The sequence below is a fragment of the Didymosphaeria variabile genome, assembly GCF_027946475.1.
Source record: "Didymosphaeria variabile strain IMI 356815 chromosome Unknown scaffold_2, whole genome shotgun sequence".
In the NCBI taxonomy this organism is placed as follows: domain Eukaryota; kingdom Fungi; phylum Ascomycota; class Dothideomycetes; order Pleosporales; family Didymosphaeriaceae; genus Didymosphaeria; species Didymosphaeria variabile.
The window spans coordinates 1,260,625-1,278,739 of NW_026611621.1; the positions used below are offsets into that span (position 1 = coordinate 1,260,625).

At 54.1% G+C, this 18,115-nt stretch overlaps 8 protein-coding genes across 8 annotated transcripts; 1 reads left to right on the plus strand and 7 right to left on the minus strand.

The window, feature by feature from the left end:
* Positions 1 to 465: 465 nt before the first annotated feature.
* NPT1 (nicotinate phosphoribosyltransferase) lies at positions 466 to 2,085 on the minus strand (the record flags this gene model as incomplete). The annotated part of the gene is made up of 4 exons (XM_056210931.1): positions 466 to 701; positions 751 to 1,797; positions 1,842 to 1,981; positions 2,030 to 2,085. The coding sequence occupies 4 exons, from the start codon at positions 2,083 to 2,085 to the stop codon at positions 466 to 468; spliced, it is 1,479 nt and encodes a 492-aa protein (XP_056074404.1).
* A 408-nt stretch (positions 2,086 to 2,493) lies between these two features.
* On the plus strand, positions 2,494 to 3,490 carry N0V89_002122 (uncharacterized protein; the record flags this gene model as incomplete). Its single annotated transcript, XM_056210932.1, has 2 exons — positions 2,494 to 2,899; positions 3,126 to 3,490. The coding sequence occupies 2 exons, from the start codon at positions 2,494 to 2,496 to the stop codon at positions 3,488 to 3,490; spliced, it is 771 nt and encodes a 256-aa protein (XP_056074405.1).
* A 1,786-nt stretch (positions 3,491 to 5,276) lies between these two features.
* N0V89_002123 (uncharacterized protein) lies at positions 5,277 to 6,417 on the minus strand (the record flags this gene model as incomplete). The annotated part of the gene is made up of 4 exons (XM_056210933.1): positions 5,277 to 5,748; positions 6,008 to 6,159; positions 6,213 to 6,342; positions 6,398 to 6,417. The coding sequence occupies 4 exons, from the start codon at positions 6,415 to 6,417 to the stop codon at positions 5,277 to 5,279; spliced, it is 774 nt and encodes a 257-aa protein (XP_056074406.1).
* A 2,084-nt stretch (positions 6,418 to 8,501) lies between these two features.
* On the minus strand, positions 8,502 to 8,840 carry N0V89_002124 (uncharacterized protein; the record flags this gene model as incomplete). Its single annotated transcript, XM_056210934.1, has 1 exon — positions 8,502 to 8,840. One exon carries the CDS (start codon positions 8,838 to 8,840, stop codon positions 8,502 to 8,504), a length of 339 nt encoding a protein of 112 aa, XP_056074407.1.
* Positions 8,841 to 9,240: 400 nt separating this feature from the next.
* Positions 9,241 to 10,543, minus strand: N0V89_002125 (uncharacterized protein; the record flags this gene model as incomplete). The annotated part of the gene is given in 3 exon segments (XM_056210935.1): positions 9,241 to 9,959; positions 9,979 to 10,094; positions 10,257 to 10,543. The coding sequence occupies 3 exon segments, from the start codon at positions 10,541 to 10,543 to the stop codon at positions 9,241 to 9,243; spliced, it is 1,122 nt and encodes a 373-aa protein (XP_056074408.1).
* A 1,247-nt stretch (positions 10,544 to 11,790) lies between these two features.
* Positions 11,791 to 12,650, minus strand: N0V89_002126 (uncharacterized protein; the record flags this gene model as incomplete). Its single annotated transcript, XM_056210936.1, has 2 exons — positions 11,791 to 12,378; positions 12,429 to 12,650. 2 exons carry the CDS (start codon positions 12,648 to 12,650, stop codon positions 11,791 to 11,793), a joined length of 810 nt encoding a protein of 269 aa, XP_056074409.1.
* Positions 12,651 to 15,521: 2,871 nt separating this feature from the next.
* N0V89_002127 (uncharacterized protein) lies at positions 15,522 to 16,214 on the minus strand (the record flags this gene model as incomplete). Its single annotated transcript, XM_056210937.1, has 2 exons — positions 15,522 to 15,810; positions 15,994 to 16,214. 2 exons carry the CDS (start codon positions 16,212 to 16,214, stop codon positions 15,522 to 15,524), a joined length of 510 nt encoding a protein of 169 aa, XP_056074410.1.
* Positions 16,215 to 16,877: 663 nt separating this feature from the next.
* Positions 16,878 to 17,768, minus strand: N0V89_002128 (uncharacterized protein; the record flags this gene model as incomplete). Its single annotated transcript, XM_056210938.1, has 1 exon — positions 16,878 to 17,768. The coding sequence occupies one exon, from the start codon at positions 17,766 to 17,768 to the stop codon at positions 16,878 to 16,880; it is 891 nt and encodes a 296-aa protein (XP_056074411.1).
* Between the last annotated feature and the right edge of the window lie 347 nt (positions 17,769 to 18,115).

Genomic DNA, 18,115 nt, shown 5'->3' on the forward strand with positions numbered 1-18,115 from the left:
GCGCGTTCCAATGTTTTCCACTCCGTTTCGTTAGCTGTTCTGCGGCCTCGAGGCGCTTGAGAACCGCAGACCCTTTTTTGCTGACTGCAGGTACGCTCAGCATTAGCTCGAAGCTTTACTTTCTATTTTTGAACGACCTTATACCACAGTACACTTCTTGCCACAGAACGCGCAGATCATGCGTCACGCACAAACATGTCCACATATTCACAGGGTTCATTCCGCCATCTCGTGGACTTTTGCGGCTGGCTTTGCGATGTTCGCTCACCGGATCCGCCCCCAAAGATTTCGCAACCTACGTCCGAAACGGCAAGGCGGTGTAAGCTCAGCCTTACTCGTACGTTAGAGTTCCGCCGCTGGGTATACCGACTCCGACCGTTTACCGCTGAAAAAAGGAGATATCATGCACTTGGGTGCCCTTCTACTTCCTGCTGCCCGCCTCCACAACCGGATGACCTGGGCAAACTAAGACGAAGGTTTCTGGTCTGCTGTACCCCATCTTGTGCTCTCATCGACGCCTGCCCATGTCTTTTCAGTGTACCCAAGTCGTTCCTTGACTTCCTGGACCGTCGACTTGTCGCCAGTGTTCTTGCCGATGTTGTCGCTGATCTTCACAGCATGCCGCCCTGAAGCAGAGGCTATCTTGATCACAATGTTCAGTGGTACGGACTTCTTGCCCGTCGACTCTTGAACATAATCGTCTACCTCCAGTCAGTACCTCAGTCCAAGAGCAGATGCAAGGAGACTTACTGGTCAAAAAGGTTCCGACTCCAAAGGTTGGCTGGAAGCCTTCCCTCTCTGCTGCGGCCTTGTACTTCAGACACAGATCGATGTTGAGTGAGTCAGAGAAAACAATCGTCTTTTTCGCCTTGATGCCTTGCTCATCGTAGAACTGGCGCATCATCTTGACAAAGTCGAGCGGATCTCCGGAGTCTTGGCGTACTCCGGTGAAAACCTCAGCATACGTCCTCCGCTGCTTAGTCTCGCCATCGATTCCGGCCTGGATGGGAGGCTCCGTACGAGCTAGCGTCTGAACGTCAGGGTTCGTAGTAGATGCCGCGGATGCGAGTGTGGTCGCGCCTCCCGGCGCAGCTGTTGTGATCTCTGGAATCGGCTCCTTGAAGGCCTTGAGGAATGCCGGAGTGCCGAATGTATCTGTGAGTGCGATGCTCAAAACGCCCTCACCAAACGTCGACGTCCAATATTCCAGAGCAATCCTGTTGGCATGCTCGTAGTTGTTGGTGATGGCTGCAACACCCATAAACCATTCATGCGCAACTGTTCCTACTGGCAGCAACCCGTGCTTCATCGCGAAGTGAACGTTGCTGGTGCCAGTGAGCTTGCCTTGCCACCCCTTCTGAGTGCCATCGGCTTCTGCGCGACGCAATCCCTGGAGCACCAGATCCTGAGTGTGGTAATCGCGTCGTCGCCGGGTGCCAAATTCGGAAAAGATGCAACCCTCCTGTAGCAGTTTTGATCCCTTTTCATATGCCTTCTCAAGCTGACCCGCGTAGCTCCAGTCCTTATCGACGAACTTGAAGTATGCCTCGCTCACCAAGGCGAGCAGGGGTATCTCGTATAGGATTGTTTCCACCCATAAGCCTTCGGTTTGTATGCTGAAATCGCCGAGGTCATCGTCGGAGCCGGTATCGTTGATGGGGTTGAAGACCAGCTTCAATTGCTTCGACGGGTGCAAGCGGAACTGCGAGAGAAATCGGAGGTATTGGCCGTTGAGGTAGTGGCATTTAGACTTTAGGAACTTGTGTTCCTGATCGGAGAGAGAGATGTTTTCAAGTTCTATGAATGTCAATGAAGTTCCGATCACGATATGACATACTTACTGTCAACCTGAGCTTGCAGCCAGCGGAAAGCGGCGCGATTGAGTTTCTTGTCTGGTGTGCGATTGGTGAAACTATATGATACTGCCACATCCGGAAAGAATTTGAGTACGCAACATTGCATAGTAAGTTTGTAGAGATCGCTAGCCTTGTCAGCGCTGCGGTCGCGTTGGAAACGGTGAGCAACTCACGTATCGAGCAGCGAGAAGATGCCCTCAGGCAGCTGCGAGGAAGTGACCTCGGCCATTGCGTCGCGGCTAAGTAGAAGGTCGAAGTTGTGACGAGATAGAGGGGTGGTGGGGCAGAGTAGGTTTTATACTAAAATAGCAGGCGGGTGTTCCGCGCGTCGTAACATGGGACAGTGCTCGAAATAACGGTGAAGGTGCAACGGTACCAGATGGGATACAAAATGGGCCACGGTGATCGAAGCAAGTTGACCCTGACCGCGGCGACTGAGGTTTCGCGACGGTCGCGCATCGCAGCGTCATCTTGAGGGTTAGTGCGATCTACAGCCTTGCAGATGCAGGCAACGCGTGGGCTCCGGAAAAGAGGTGCTATCGATAGCTGACCTGAGCCGCGGCGGGCTGTACCCTGAACATGCGGGCAACGGCGAAATACTCAGCGCGCTCTCCCCTCGCTGCTACACCCCACAGCGATGTTGGTCGCTTTCTCGCTGCTGGCCATCTCGCTGTCATTTCTGTTCTTGAAGCATCCGCCTTCGTCATGGCGCGCCTATGTCCGCCAAACCGCACCCCCACCCGCTGAACGCAAGCCGTCTCAACCCACCGCAAATCAAGAAGAGCCCGCCGCCGACCCGCCGCCACAAACGGATAATCACAAACAGAGGCGGGCAAGCAGCAGTCCATCACCCGAAGGCACACCAAGAGCTACACCGAGCGACAGTGCAAATGGCGCCGTCCCGACGTTTACGCTTGCGGCGCACGAGAGCTCTGATGAAGACGAAGAAGACAGCCTTCCACCGCCCTCTTTCCCAGCGCTGAACTCGGCTCAAAGGGCATCTGCACCTTCTCCAGCGATAGCTATGCGTCCCCCCACCGAAGGTGGCGCCTATGGCACCTCCAGCCAGACCCGCTTCCTCCCTAATGCCCCCACCCACACTAAAAGCCTCCAATCTGCGCGCCCTACCTACGCCCACGCAAGGTTTACGTGTACCTACAACGGGGCCCCTACCCAATCGCGGCCCCGTACCGAATCGGGGTCCTCCAACATCAAACGGAGGCCTCATGCCGACAGCCACAGTGAAGACACCAAACTCACGGGGCAAAGTGTTATTGTCGCCCGGGCACTCACCGCTGGACTGGGCGAACCTGCAGCGCTCGGGGACTAACATGGCCGGAGTACCTTCGCTTCTCCGGGTTACACCCGCTATGCTCAAAGAAAACAACGGCCGGAAAGGCAGACCGGCGTGGTCGAGTTACGAAGGCAAAGTCTACAACATTACACCCTATCTGCCCTTTCACCCGGGAGGCGAAGGCGAATTGCGGAGAGCCGCAGGAAAAGATGGGAGGAAGCTGTTCATGGAAGTACACCCGTGGGTGAATTGGGATAATATGCTCGGCGAGTGCCTGGTTGGCATCATGGTGACTCAAGAGCAGGCGCTCCCGACGAGCAGTCTGGAGGACATGGATTGATCTTGAGATACCCCATAGACCGAAGTTTTGAAGGCAATAAATCAGGTTTGGCCTTTCGTACCTTTTCACTAGATGGTTTGCATAGTTGGTGCTCACCTTTGTCATCTCGCATCTTGAGCACCGTCGCACCTAGAATTTCGTTTGATAGGTCGGGAAGGAGCTCCACCGATAAGTACCTGGGCGCCGGTATATCCATGGATGGCGCCTTCACACGTGCCTGTCAACCACCCGCGTGCAGTGGTCGAGATGTTTCACAGCTAATCGCGCCTCCGGATACACAGGCGTCACTAGTGAAACACCATTCAGCCTGGAAGCTATCCACTGAGACAATGCCGAACGCATCCAAACTTGCAGCTTGTTGCTTTGCAAGATATAGCACATTGGGCGGAGCAGCGACTTCCACCTTCCAGCTCCGGATGTCAGTGGCACCTGGCTATGCGGAAGGAGCGGTTCGTCGTCCTCACACAATTTGGCATAGGACTGCCCGTCACCGACTGTTCAAACTCATTCGACGAAGCGGAAAGCCTGCCTGCCGACCCCACACCACATAGCTTGTCCCATGCGCGGTAATGGACCGCTCCCGTCTCCCTTCTTGCATGGGGATTCTCCACTGTACGCTCACATATCAGCCTCCTATCTGGCGCCCATGGTACTTATGCTAACACCCGCTCCCAGTCATCGCCCGCTTCGCAACACTCGCTCTCTCCCACACCGCCCTCACAGTCGCCCTCTACCTCGCCTGCACGCACTCCCTCCTCAACCCCGTCCTCTACACCACCCTCATCTGGTGTCTCGTCGTTGACAGCGCAGAGGTCCTTTCCCTCATCACGAAACCCGGAGATGGAATTGGAAGGGTGCCGACGTGGCTCATGTTCGCGAATGAGGCGCTCGTTGTGAGTTTGTTTATTGTGGCGTGGGTGGTTGCGGGGGGGATGATAATGGAGTTGAGGGAGGAAGATGCGGGATGGAGGGGGGAGAAGGTGTGGGTAACGAGGGTGTGGCTGTGTGTATTGTGCGAGCTGTAAGTGGGGGCTTTCAAGGGAGTGATGGAACTGACGTGTATAGGATTATGCGAATTGTCATTGTTGTGTTTATGATTGTTGACGAGGCGCGCGTGAGGAGGAGGTCGAGGGGACGGTTTGGTGCGAGTCGTGGGAGAGGGCGGTTCACGGCGGTCACTGATATTGTGCGGGAGGCGAGACGATGATGCGGCTGGCATGGACGGATGACTAGACCTCTGGGAGTGTTGCGAAGAAGTGGGCGAGCATGTGTTACGTATCAGGCGCAACGATGGCGATCCGGACGGCGGAAGACAGCCTTTCTCAGATTAATCCACGTACCCTCATTATTAGATCGAACAGGCTTACATAGGGAGGTGGTCTTTCACTTCAGCGGACGATAAGGTGGCTGAATAGGCTATGGAAAGACGGACAAGGCACAAGCACTGGGATCAGCTTGGAGATGATGTGTTCTGGGAGTCCTCGTCTTCCCATAAAGTCTGATCTCACACAATGAAGTATCCAGAATCGAGCAGCTGCTATTGTTAATCACCGAGAAGCACCATGGGAAGCTCAGCATTGACAGTTCCCGAACTTCGTGCAAACGGTTTGAACAACAAGAGATGGATCGAAAACAACGGTAGCATGTGTCAGGGGTCAGGCAAGCATCCATAGATAGATCCAGGGTATCTTCAATACTTTGCGCTAAATTATCAATCTACGTCTTTTCTCCCTTCCCCTCGCTTTATACAAAAGGCCATGCTGCGCATCTCCATCTCCTTCAACATTTACCTGTGATTCGCCAACTCGGGAACATTGGGATTATACGGATCCGTGTGCACCTCTGCAGCGTTTGGAGGATACGCTTGCTGCGCGGGAGGATACGCGTGCTGCCCATTGTGCTGTGGGGAGCTCACCCCAGACACACTGGGGTTGTGTGCATATCCGCCGGCGTGCGAGACCGGGCTGACGGTATCCTGACGCTGCACTGGGTCCTGGGCGTAGGGAGCACCGGTGAAGTGTGGTTGTGCTGGCTGGGCATACTGCGGTTGTGGGCTCGCATACTGGGATTGCGACGTGGCGTATTGCTGTCCTGGAGCGGGGGCGGCCTGCTGGTCGAACTTTTCCATCGGGACGGCTTGGCCGTTGTTCTGATATTGAGGCGGCACAGAGGGGTTTACGTGAGCGTTGGTGGTGCCGGCAGTGCGTTGCTTGTTCCAAGCTAGGAGGAGAATGATGGCGGTCAGAGCCCAGGTTACGCTGAAGATTGTCAGTGGAGGAATGTTGGAGGTGGGTGGTGGACTTGCAGTTGAATAGCAGCAAAAACTGCACCAGCAGCCAATACCCCGTAGTAAGCGCCGAGCGTCGTGGTATCCCGCTTCAGCAGATCACGCTTGACATAGCAGTAAGTGGAGCCGTCTATGTTCGTGCATTAGTCCTTGCAATGCTTGGGAAGAGTTCATCGGGGCAGTGCATACAGCCGTAATAGGATGTGAAGCAGTAATCACCCCGACCCCACATGGCAGCCAGGTTCGCAACCAGGCCAAGATCAACAACCCAGAAGATGAGGAGCCAGACATGAACTGCTAGTGCAATGTAGACGTTGTACATTTTGGGGAAGATGGTTTGCGAAGCAATGAGGTAGGCAGCGACTGCCATTGTGCATAGACACTATCACTCTGCATCAGTGACGAAGTGGGGAGTCTTGAAGCACTCGTACTTACCACCACAAGCGAGAAGATGAGGGCATTGTAGGCGATGTACTTGATGCCGTACGCATCAAAGCCGAGGATCACGATGGCGAAGAGGATCTGCACGGCATGCACGGCGACAGTCCAGCGAGGGACGAGCGATCTGAATGTAGACAATCAGCCTTGCACACAAAGGTTATTTATTATACAATACATACGGATGTTGTCCTTCGGCCATTGCTAACGGTCTTGCAGAAGCCAAGATGTTCTGTCAAAGCTCAAGAAAAGGTACGTGTAGCCAAACGCGTGGACAGAGCAGCGTGGGTTGGCCATCTTAAACCCACCGCAAGCCGACTCGAGCAAACGTCTGATGTTCTAAATCTAGCGGCCGCCTCCAGACCAATGTCTCCGAACGTCGTACTCGTCTGCACTAGCCATGTCCAGCCAATGATTTGTGCCGCATGAGTCCATCCTCGCTGTTCTTGCCTGTCACACAACGACGGGGGCTAGCGAGAGTGAATGGCGTGGACCAATTGACCGTCTTGTGGCTCGGTCGAGCGTGGCGCAGATCGCCTGCATGTGGTAACGCGTAGGCCGGTCAGGGTGGGACCAGCCCGTGTTGGGAGATGCGCGGGCTGGAACGAGCAGACGTGGTTTGCTCCAGGACGAAGCTGAAGTCAGGGGGCTGAGAAATACGAGCCTCAATTTTATGGGTAGCGCTTGGAGCGTCTCAAGTCCGGTACCGGTGAGTAAAAGAGGAAAACCGGTAGACTTGAGCTAGTGGACGCATGAATTGCATGCTAACACATGCACGAGTCGTGATAAACGTTGGGCGTCAAGCAAAAGTAAGCCACTGCGAGAGGCACGATGAGGCTGAGTTGATGTGGTGCGGCCGGGCTGTACAAAAGCAACGAGGGGAGCTGCGGCCTGCGCCCCGCGAACTAACCACCAGGAGCGTCTGCATCTCGAAACTGCGAACTTCGATGCAAAATATATCACAAGAACGACTGGCTACGTTCGAACTCATGATAGGGCGACCCAAGCGTGCTTGTATTGAAACGCAGCCTTCCAGCCACTCCCCAGAGCAGCTTCCTTCCACCGAATGTGCACGCGCCCGAATACTTGTTGAGCGCTTACGATACGACGTCAAATTTGCACCCTGAACGCCAGTGTAGATGCAATGCATCGGACTCTTGACTATCTTTGCTGCAAGGGTTCCATCGTCTTCCTTCGAGCCCAGGGAGGGTTTCCCCTATGCCATTGCTAGTCAATTATCAGACGCTCTATGGTCGAGAGCCATCAAAACTAGATCGACGCCCATTGGATTGCGATTACCTCCACGTTAGATAGCTAAGGAGGAACTTGGTAGAAGCAATGAAAGAAGGTACCAGGCCTGGCCCCCACTGTCGCTTGTGCTGTCATTTCCGATCCTGTCATCACTTTTGGTAAGATATTGCGAGTCTACCAATGCGTGCTATGCTTCACGTACATAACATGTAGCTTGTCAGGATGGTCTCCAGTTGGCCGACCGAAGCCCATCGTTCCTTCTCAAATTGCCGCTATGTTTGGAATAGCTTCGTGTTTTCAAATCATCTCGAGACACAAGCGGCGACACGCAGCAAACGAGCGTCGGATTTAGCAGCATCTTGCCAGAGAAGCTCAGAAAAAGACGGACAATTTCTACAGATACAGAAGTAGAACCACTGCGCGACTCGTCGTCTAGCGGCAAATGGAATCGTAACGGCGACTCATCTACAGCGCCCAGACAGACAGCAACTCTTCACCCTCCGAAAAGAGTCAGATCTGCATTTTTAGACCTCGACCCAAAAAACTTACGTCCATGCTGATTCTAAACAATCACTCAATGAGAGCTGGCAACGTTCATACGAGGGTAGTGGCTGTGTGGCTCACTCTTCCAGTGGCTGTGTGGCTCTTCAGCTCCACAGTGTGGGTGGTGAGTGTGTGGAAAACGAGCAAGACCGGCGTGCCCCTCTGGAAAGATCTTGCGTATAAGATGTGTGTCGAGGAATTGAAATTGGAACTGATCAAAGGAGATAGACATTTGAAATTCAAATGAGACAGGACGCTGTCGATACAGGAAGTGTAATTCCATCATCACGGGACGAAAAGAGTACATGGCTATGTTGACAGTAGAAGAAGCGCAAGCTTCACGATGTGTGTCATCGTGAAGACCTTGTATCATTGTATTCGCATCGCGTGGTATCTCGAAGAACCCACCCCAATACTCCATCCATGCATGTCGATCACAGCAACGCGCTGTCACTATCCAACAAAAGAGATCTACATCGCACGCTCCCGCGCTCAGCTAAAGTCCACCCTCTCGCCTACATCCTCAGCATCAGCATCCCACACCACAAAACTCGGGTTCGAATTCCCACTATCATGCCTCTTACCGTTGACGTTGACATTCACATTCGCATTTCCCAGTCCACTAGCTTCAAACCCCGGGTGCATCCCTTCCTCCTCGTACTCGTCACCCGCGTACGTAGCTTCCGCAGCTCTCTTTTCCAGCACGCTCTGCAGATTCCGACCAGGCGCCTTCTGCAGTTCGACGCTGCAGTCGACGCAGATGCGGAGGTAGCACCACACGCATGCCCAGCGGCGCTCAGCGTCGTTGTTCGCGCAGATCATGCATGCCATGGGCTGGAAATCGTTCTTGCTCCAGACGAAGGTTGCGTGCTGGGAGTAGCACGCATGGTGCTTTGCTGTGATGGGTGGTTTGGAAACGGGGCGGGGCCTGCGTCAAGGGACGAAGGGTGTGGATGGGGTGATTCTTCCTCGGACATACCTTCGCTTGAGCGCTGTTGGGAGGAGGCTGGCGAAGGCGGGTGGGGGCGGTAGGCGGGATGCGGAGCGTGGGGGAAGACGGGTTGGGGGTAGAGGCGGCGATGGGGAGACAGATAGAGAAGGTGATTCTGCATGTACTGTGGGAGGAGACGCGTCGATAGGGGATGGTTCGCGGGCGCGTTCTTTTAGCTGTGGCGAAGTGGGGACGGGCTCGAAGCTAAAGGGCGACGTTGACTGTTTGACACTCCAGGGCTTAACCCAGTTTGATCCACAATTCCCTCATCTCGCATGTTTTCGGTTTTGGTTGGGGAGGAGTGGGGCCAGGGGTGATGGTTTGCGGTGCTGGATGCTGTTGGTGCTGTGGCGCACGCGGTGACGTCGCGCTTTTCAAGACGTCGAAGCCTGTGTCGCTTTTGCCCTTCTTATGCTTGGGATTGGATGGGAGTCCCATTCCTCCGAACGGCTTCTTTGATGGAATCGGAGCCGCGGCGACGGACTCGTCTTTGGGTGTTGGTGGGAGAGGATTGACAATTCGAGGGGCAACCATTGGAGTAGGCTGTTCTCTTAGCTTTGGAGGTGCATTTTCACGAGGCACCGTTTCAGCACCATCATTTCGTACCATGGTTCTTCCGCGATCGTCTTCCGTATCCTCCAAACTTTGCTTTCGAGCGCGCGGTTGAGGCAGAGGTCCACCTTTACCACCCCGAGGACCATTACCTAAATCCGCCAAAGACGTGAATTTTGGTAAGGGTTTCCTCCTCACCGGTTCCATATCGTCTTTACCGTCTTGCGAATGTAGCGAATCCTTTCGTGGAGACCGCACTGTTGAGCTCTGATTGCCCATCGCCGACTGCTGTCGACGCGTAGATTTCTCCGGGGGTGGCGGAGGAAGGTCCTTCTCGTCTGCTGGCGCAGTAAATGGGTTTTGCGTTTCAGGCTGCGAAGCAATCTTTGGAGCACTGGGCAGCTCGGCTGTTGATCCGTTGCTTACGGTCAATGTCAAGGAGCGTGGTACCGATCTTCGCTTTAGGCGTTTGGATACAATTCTGGATGGAGAACCATCTGAAGAGCTCGACCCATCGGGTGAGTCGGGCGACGCTGGTGTATCTACAAAAGTTGAGTTAGCAATCGTGATTCTTCAGGAAGCGCACAGCTGGAGAGAAGCGAGAGTAAAAAGGTGTAAAGACAATTGGAAGGCAAGACGGAGCACTGTAGTCATCACCGCGTGATGAGTAAACGCGAATCGTGAAGCAATCCACCACTATCTACCCAAGCCACGTGTAACCTCCACCAAAATGCCAGAGATATTGCTTACCCCGAAGTTGGAAGGGTGTGTTCATCTTTCGAAATGCATGAGACGCTTTATCATTACTATAATCCCGTGCGCTTGCTCTTTCAGGCGGCGGCGAAGGTGGAAGTTCTTTGAAAGCTGGTGCCGGCGACATCTTGTAAGGCGAATTATTACCATCGTCGAACGAGCTGCCATAGTCATTCAGCAAAGCGCTGATAATGTCCTGTCTTGAGGATGGAGCCAGGTTAAGCCCCTGGTGGGCCATATAGTCTGTCATCGTTGTCCTAGTACGCTATGGTATACCGGAATGGTGGGAGGCTGAACAGCCAAGGAACGACGTCGAAACGGATAAGGTAGAGAGTGTGGGTAGACCGAAGTCTGTACTACATACGAAAGGAGCGAGGTACGGTGGGAAAAAGTATTACGGGCGCATTGAAGGAGAAAGGAGAGCCATGGACATCGAAATGGAGCGTGGGAGCTGGCGGTCGCATGTACAAATGTCAGACATGGATGTCCGCTGTTCGCAGCGCTGACAGACCATCAAACGCGTTGGTGTCTGGGATTTGTGTGGATTTGCGCCTGTCACAGGATGGATCCGGATGATCCGTTCCTTGCTTCCCGCCGTGGCTGCCCACAAAATATTCCGGCTTAAGATGAGAGGACGTTGGGACCTCGCTTCACCCATGCGATCTTGTTTCTCCACAATCAACGACGATAGTAATAGTACCGATCGCTGGAGTTGACAAGACTCGAATCGAGCGGCGCACGCGGGCGAAAGGACCGTGTATACATTGCGGCGTGGAGGGCTGAGGCATCCGGACAATCAGGGGTCGTCCTGCGACGTTCAAACGTCAAATGCTGGTACTGAAGAACCCCCGCACATGGCCCCGGGGAGGATCTGAACACGTGACTGTTTCAGCCCACTGCATCTGGGATGTATGATGCGCTAAGACATTTTGGGGACACAATCGTCAGCGCACAGCAACAGACGCGTTGTACCGCGCAGGTACCCGTGGCTGATGGGTCCGCATAAGAAAGCTAACGACGACCGAGGTCTCGGTGTGATGAGGTAATTTGGTCGAGTATATTGTACCCCGCGGGTGCGGGAGGTAGATTGTCTAATATTTACAGTGAAATTCCAGGACCTTTGTGAGACGTTTCCGCCACGCTCTGTACCCCGTCTTGTCCAATTCCAAGTATCCCAATCAACAGAAATAGTGTCGATAGCGACCGCGATGCTAGTAAGGATATCCCTTCTTCGTCAAAATTGCTGCCTCAATCACAGCGTCGATCGCTCTTCTGTCCCACACGCCCTACCACAATGCCTGGCAATAAGCCACTCATCCTATCCTGATGCTCCAATGGGTATCCGCGTAGTCAGCTTGCCCTAATGGCCCAGCAAACAAAAGAAATAAGTCATCCCGAACGCCGTCGCTAAATGGATTGACTGGTATAGTGCAATATTGAAGCCCTTAATATGTACATTAGAATTAAACAATGTGCATCTTCCAGTTATTGGAAGAGGAAGAAGAAAAACATTATCAACAGGGATATCGTCGGTGTGAAGGCTACGGTCGAGGTGGAGGCAGCGCCTTTGAGAGGGGCGGCGGTTACGTTGACGAATGCGGTTCCGCAATACATGGATATGGTGTCGGCAGCGCTCGAGTAAGTCTGACTCACGGGTTGCGTGGCATTGGCAGCGTATTGAGAGAAGATGGCCATTTCGTCCTGGAGGCAGGAGTTGCACGTCGGGCGCGCGCCGCTGTGCATGGGCACACCCAATGGCAGATAGTAGGGTATAGCGTCGACACCTTCAGACGTGGTGTTGGTGACGGCGTTGGCGTAACAATAGTCGCCATCGTCATCCTTTAAGCAACTAGCAGAGTACATTGGCTCATACGAGATCAGTCCATTGTATGCCTGTACCACTTGCGGGTTGTTGTTGTCGTAGTCGGTTTTGCAGGCATCGTTGGTCAGAAGTTGGCGAGCTAGATCGTTCATGCCGACTGTGCATTGTGTCGAATTCGCGGCGCACATTGTCTCTAGGGTTTGCGTGATACGGACAAACGACTTGGAGGCTTTGAAGAGTGAATTCGACGTCTGCAGGTTGTTAGTCGCGGTCCAAGCAGCATTTGAAGGGGTCAACGCACCCGTAGCATCAAGGAGAACGGATGGCATCCGGTGACGGTCTCGCTCGTGAGCATGGTCTTGAAGAAAGTTGCGCAACTGTTTGTGAAATTATTAGACAGCGCCGAGTCGAAAGCGGTGGGAATCTGGAAATCGCCGCTGGCCTTGGGATCGGTCTGGATAGATCTCTTGGACGGCGGCGCGGTGGTGGTCTTTGTCGCGTCTCCATGGTAGGCTGGAGGCATGAACGGCGCGACAAACGGTGGCTCGCTGGTGTCGATTATGAGGGAAGGGCCCTTCCACACGGGTACGAGAGTGTCTTGGAGAGGTTCGGAGAGGCGCGCAGATCTTGGTCTATATTGGCGATCACCATATGGAAGTACCGAGGCAGCAGTTGCGCTTCCAAGCAGGGACGCCCACGATAGCAGGGCCACGAGCAACAACAGCAAGCTAGGGAAGCGGTGGACGGGCGAAGATGTTCTCGCAGGCTGGGAGAGGCTGCGTCGGCACGACTTGAAGAGGCGATGGCGCTCTGCCGCGGTCGCTTGATGGTGAAACAGCATGGCTCCCATTTCGCGTTTCGCAAGAATTGATTCCCGCAACGCGTCTATCGAAGGCCCACCAGCACTTCTATAATTACTTGCAAGCCCCTCGTGGCAGCGTGCAGACCATGACCGTGAGCGTGACGCTGCGTGCAGTTTGACGAGCGAGGCCGTTGTGGTGGTGCAAACAACGGACTGGGCCCTCTGATGTCGAAGTGGAGGTGGAAGTTCACCTGCAACGTCCCTTGCAGCAAGGCGGTGGTCCGTCCGAACGGTGCCGGGCCGGTGGCGTGTCGGAAGTCGAACTGGGCAAAGGAGCGACGAAGAGCTGGAGAAGGGCGGAGTTTGTCTGTTGTCGATCGTCACCACGACGGGGACTGAAGGTGCTGGCCGGTGGTTATCTGCGTGCTCTCTTGGACAGCCGTGTGCACTGGGACGGCTGTGCCACCGGGGGGACAGCCGCGCCTTATTACAGTGCGCGCATGGCGCCATTGAATCGGCGCACACTGCAAGCCACCATGCTGCCGACTGCTCGACATGGATAAAACGCTCGAGGAAATCATGGGCAGCGCTTTCGGCGGGCTGCGAGTCGGGTAAAGCGCCGCCGTGGTCGAGGGTGCAGGGGCGGACACTGGCTCGTGCCATCCAATATAACCAAGCACTTGGGCGAGGTCTAGCCTCTGGTCCTCCCGGGAGAGCTAGAGCTGAGAGGAAGCAGAAAGCAGTCGTCACCCCTTGACAACTTGTCCAGAAAGGTCCCTCAAGGGGAGTCGGCGAACCGTGGTGAAGCACACGTGCAAACCACCTCATGTGTCGTCGGAGCTGATGCTGTGCTCATGGCGCTCGGAACATGGAAGAAGACTCCGCAGACAGCCACGCACCAAAGCACGCGCGGCCACCACGGTCGGTCAGTCTGTGGGTGAGCAATATCACATTCACTCAGTTGCCTTCGGCGCTTCCTTCAGGGTTGCCAAGCCAATAGTGAGCCACCCAAACCACGACTCCCTATGGGTGGGGTCGCACACCACCACGCGGCGACCCCAAACCACACGCAGATGCAGACGTTTGCTTCACCGGCCTTGTGCAGCAACAGCTCAATCTATCTTCCAGCTGCCCCGGAATCTGGATAATGGCGCAGCACCTAGTTATGCCATCTCAAAGCCGATCCTGGAGAATGGACGCGACCCTGGCCCATGCCCACATTCTGGAATATCTCCCCTCTTTCGCTTGTCATTCGATCCTGTCTTTGAGCATCGATGGAGCTTCGAGATGCTCTACCTCCTCGAAGCCAGCCACCCAATCCAACCCTCATTTCCGAAATGCGCTTGTCTCGGTGTGCATTCCTCCCAGATTACATCAATACCTCTCGTGGCAGCCACATCTGTTGGAACGCCTTTATCCCTTCGGTGCGGCGTGGAACTATTGACAACACTCTTTTGATGAGTACCTAACAATCGCAAATGGCCCTCTTTGTTAGTGCATACGACTAAGTGCTCGGCGCTTACTTGCTGCTGCTCACCGTTAGTTGCAGCGTTCGGTTGCCTACATTTCCTAGACTTCTGCAAGCCTCTGCAAGCCATGGGGCCGACACTGCTTGTGTCTGCTTCCTTCCAAAGTGCGCGTTATCATCGAGCTGGGTGACCCCAGCTACGTGCAATGGGCAATCCACATGATACTCGTGTCCATGCTATATCGATTTCGAGATATCAGAGTCGTACCTCCCCGCACCGAGCGTCGTAATTTTCATATACAGTTACCTTTTAACCCTCCACTGTGGGCATATGCCGTGTAACTGATCCCTTGCCCGTTCATCTAGGTCCCGCGCCCCCGCAGTTGGGGTGCTTGTGCGACCCTTCTACGTTCCAATCAACGGCCATGTGATCTCCAAATATAGGGTCAGCATCGCGCATCGGTGATATGCATGTTATCGGGAATATGTACGTCCATGGACACAAACGTCAACTGCAGACAACTGCTGGTGCAACAGTCAGGAGGATGATGGATCAAGCAGTCACAAGCAACTGTTGCGACCAAATACAGTATTGCTGGATGCAACTTCCCTATCTAAGGAGCGGCGTTGCCTCTTCCTTCCAGTCAGCGCTCGTGCTACCCACAACACAACCCAAAGCAGTGCTCGTCTTCATGCGTCCCTCTTATCCCTCACCCTTTCTTTCACGGAATGGCATCCGGCAGACCTGAGTCCTCCTTGTGGTACCTACAACATCGTTAGTCTGGCATCGCATCGGGACGTACTACCCACATCTTGAACAGCGGATCCCACACAGTGACGGCTCTTATGGAGTAGTGCCCGTTTGCAAGAGTCGGCGGCCTAAGCTCGAACTGTTTGTCGGTGGAGCACTCGATGACCTTTCCGAATAGCGATGAATCGTCCAGACACCTCTCATATGCGGCGACAATGGTAGACACAGGTGTCATGCTATGATCGTCAGTGTGAAACAGCTTGCTCCGCTCACCAACTCACCAGTCGCGTGAGACAGCATCGACCATTTCTTGCGGAATAATCGACGTGTGCACAATACCCGGACAAATGGCATTGATGCTGATGTTTTCTTTCTACGAGCAGTCAGCCTTTGGCACTCCACAGCCTCTGCAGAAGCCCTCGGTGCAGCATACTTTCTTTAGTATCCGGGCTGTTGCTCTCACAAAGTTGACCACCGCTGCTTTGGCGCCATCATACTCTGGGTATGTCTCGTGCGGTACAATGGCAGCGACGCTTGCTGTCGCCACAATCTTTCCACCAGGAGTGCTGTTCTTGCGCATGAAATGGATGGCGAGCTGCGTCCCATACACTACGCCTTTGAAGTCTACATCTGTGGTCGACAGGTCTGGCTTTGGAGGAATCCTGCTAAACTCAGCAACGGATTCCGACATGAACCTTCCCCTTACTTGTCCGAATCCCGGTGTTCAAAGATGTAAATGGAGCTACTGACGATTAGCTGTATTGGGGCTGATGAAGTGGCTAGATAGGACTTGCCTCCTGTCGACAATCCCAGCGTTGGCACACAGCGCATCAATCCGTCCATACTTATCCCAAACCTGCTGAAACATCTCCGCCTGGCTATCATAGTCGGCAACATTGCACTTGTAGAAACTGGATGCGTCGCCGAGCTGTTCTCCGAAATTTACATTTGGTTTGACGTCGGCGATCGCAACTCTCCACCCTTTCGCAACTAGGCGCTCTACAATGCCCATACCCATGCCTGAGTTCCCGCCGGTCACGATCGCTACCGGTGCTGGAGATGCCATGATGATAATGTACTTTGGTGCAGCTTGAGGTCTTGAAGCGGGGATCGGGGGCAGTCGCAGTCATTACAATAGGATGCGGATCACATTTCCGTAGACGCCACTCGCCCCTCACGCGCCACGACCACAGAGTGGAGTGAGATCTCCAACATTATTCCACTTATATGCTACGTCTTGTTCTTGCATTCGAGAGGGGCTGCGAGTTAGGGTTCGGCTATGGCCATCATAGGCAGTCGGTATCGGGCCGACTCCATCCATTTCCTACATTAACATGGGTCTCTTCGAGAGACATCGTTGAAAGTACCCATGCTCGATCGTGTACGACTCCGAGCAATTTCCTTTGGGAGAGCGCCTTATTGCAAGTGTGCTTTCTTTTTCCTGAGCCAAATGGGGCAGGTGTGATCAACGAATGTAAACCCTGGAAAAGCTTTCCCGTGGTACCAAGTGTCGATCGGGGTCATGGGAATGAATCCAGTAAACAAAGGAATCACGGGCATACAATGACTGAACGTCCTGTCAAATAGACAATTTACAACTTTCTTAATCCAGATCACAGGTTTACCCCGCCAGGAAGCTTTGATTAGGAAGCTCTTGATCCTCAAGCCTGAGGTACTTACGATTCAAGTCAGATTCACTTCAATATGCACTAAGGCAAGCAAATGTTGATCATCCGCGAGATGCTTCCTCCTTCCGTACATCCTTCGTCCGAGGCTCTTCCTCTTCGTATATCTCTTTCACATCCACGCCAGGAAAGTTTTCCCTCAGCCGTCTCGACATATACCGGATGCCCCATTCCTCTGCGGCGCGATGTCCCACACACACCACCTGAACCCCATATTCCTTCGCCACAGCCATCCCACTTTCGCGTGGCTGTCCCGTAAGGTACAGCACATGCCTGCCGCCTCCCTGCTCTGCAGACGCTATCCACCCTCTCTGCTTTGCTATGTCTAACACACGGTCGACCTCGCCCGGATTAAACGCATTCATAATCGCCACAACATCTATGCGCTCCTCCTCCGACCCCACAAGCCGCGACTCAAACGGGCCAAACTGCTCTCGTAAGATTTTATCCACGGCTCCCATTGTCATCGCCGTCCGCCCCACAATCCCAATCTTCCTCTCAGGATCGCCCTTGTAACCCTGCACGCAGTCGCTCGTTTGAAGATCCATGCCCAGCTGTGCGGCCAATGCGGCGTTCCACCCCACAGTCAGATTCTCGTCAAACGACGTGTGGCTTGCAAGCACGAGTGTACCTCTCCTTACGCGCCGGCGGTCGAGCGTAAATGGGCGATGCAGGAAACACAGTGTGCGCGGTAGGCGAGGAGCCATCTCGCCATGTTGCGCTGGCGCTGGGTCTTTCGGAGGTCCATAGCCAATGAAGTCGTAGACGCCGGGCGTGGGGGCCACGCTTAGGACTATTTGATCTATGCGCGCAGTGTCAGGAGCGTATCGTGGGTGCTGGGGAACGTGGTAGAGGAGTTGCACGTCGTTGGGTTTTGGGGGGAGGAGGGTGGTGATGAAGGTGGTTATTGCGGAGTGGGTTGGTCGGGGCTGCATTGTTGTTGTAGCTGTAGGTGTCAGTGGGAGCGATGGGCGTCGCGTTAGTGAGTAACAAAAAGTACGAAGGTCGCCTTCCGTGAGCTCTGGATGTACTACGTCATTGAACTACTCTATTTTTGCTCTAGGTTGCAAGCTAGAGCGTAAACCAGATGGGTAGCCATGGTGGAATGTATAGAGTTTGGATGTGAGGATTGAACAGCAGGTAGTGGTCGCTTAGATTGTGCTGCTATCTTGTGCGCGTGGTAAATAGGAGGATGAGAAGAGAGCTCTGGCAGTGTGGACCTCGGCAGCTCAGGTCGAAGCTAATCTTCAAATAGGATAGCGTACTTTCACTCATTCGACAT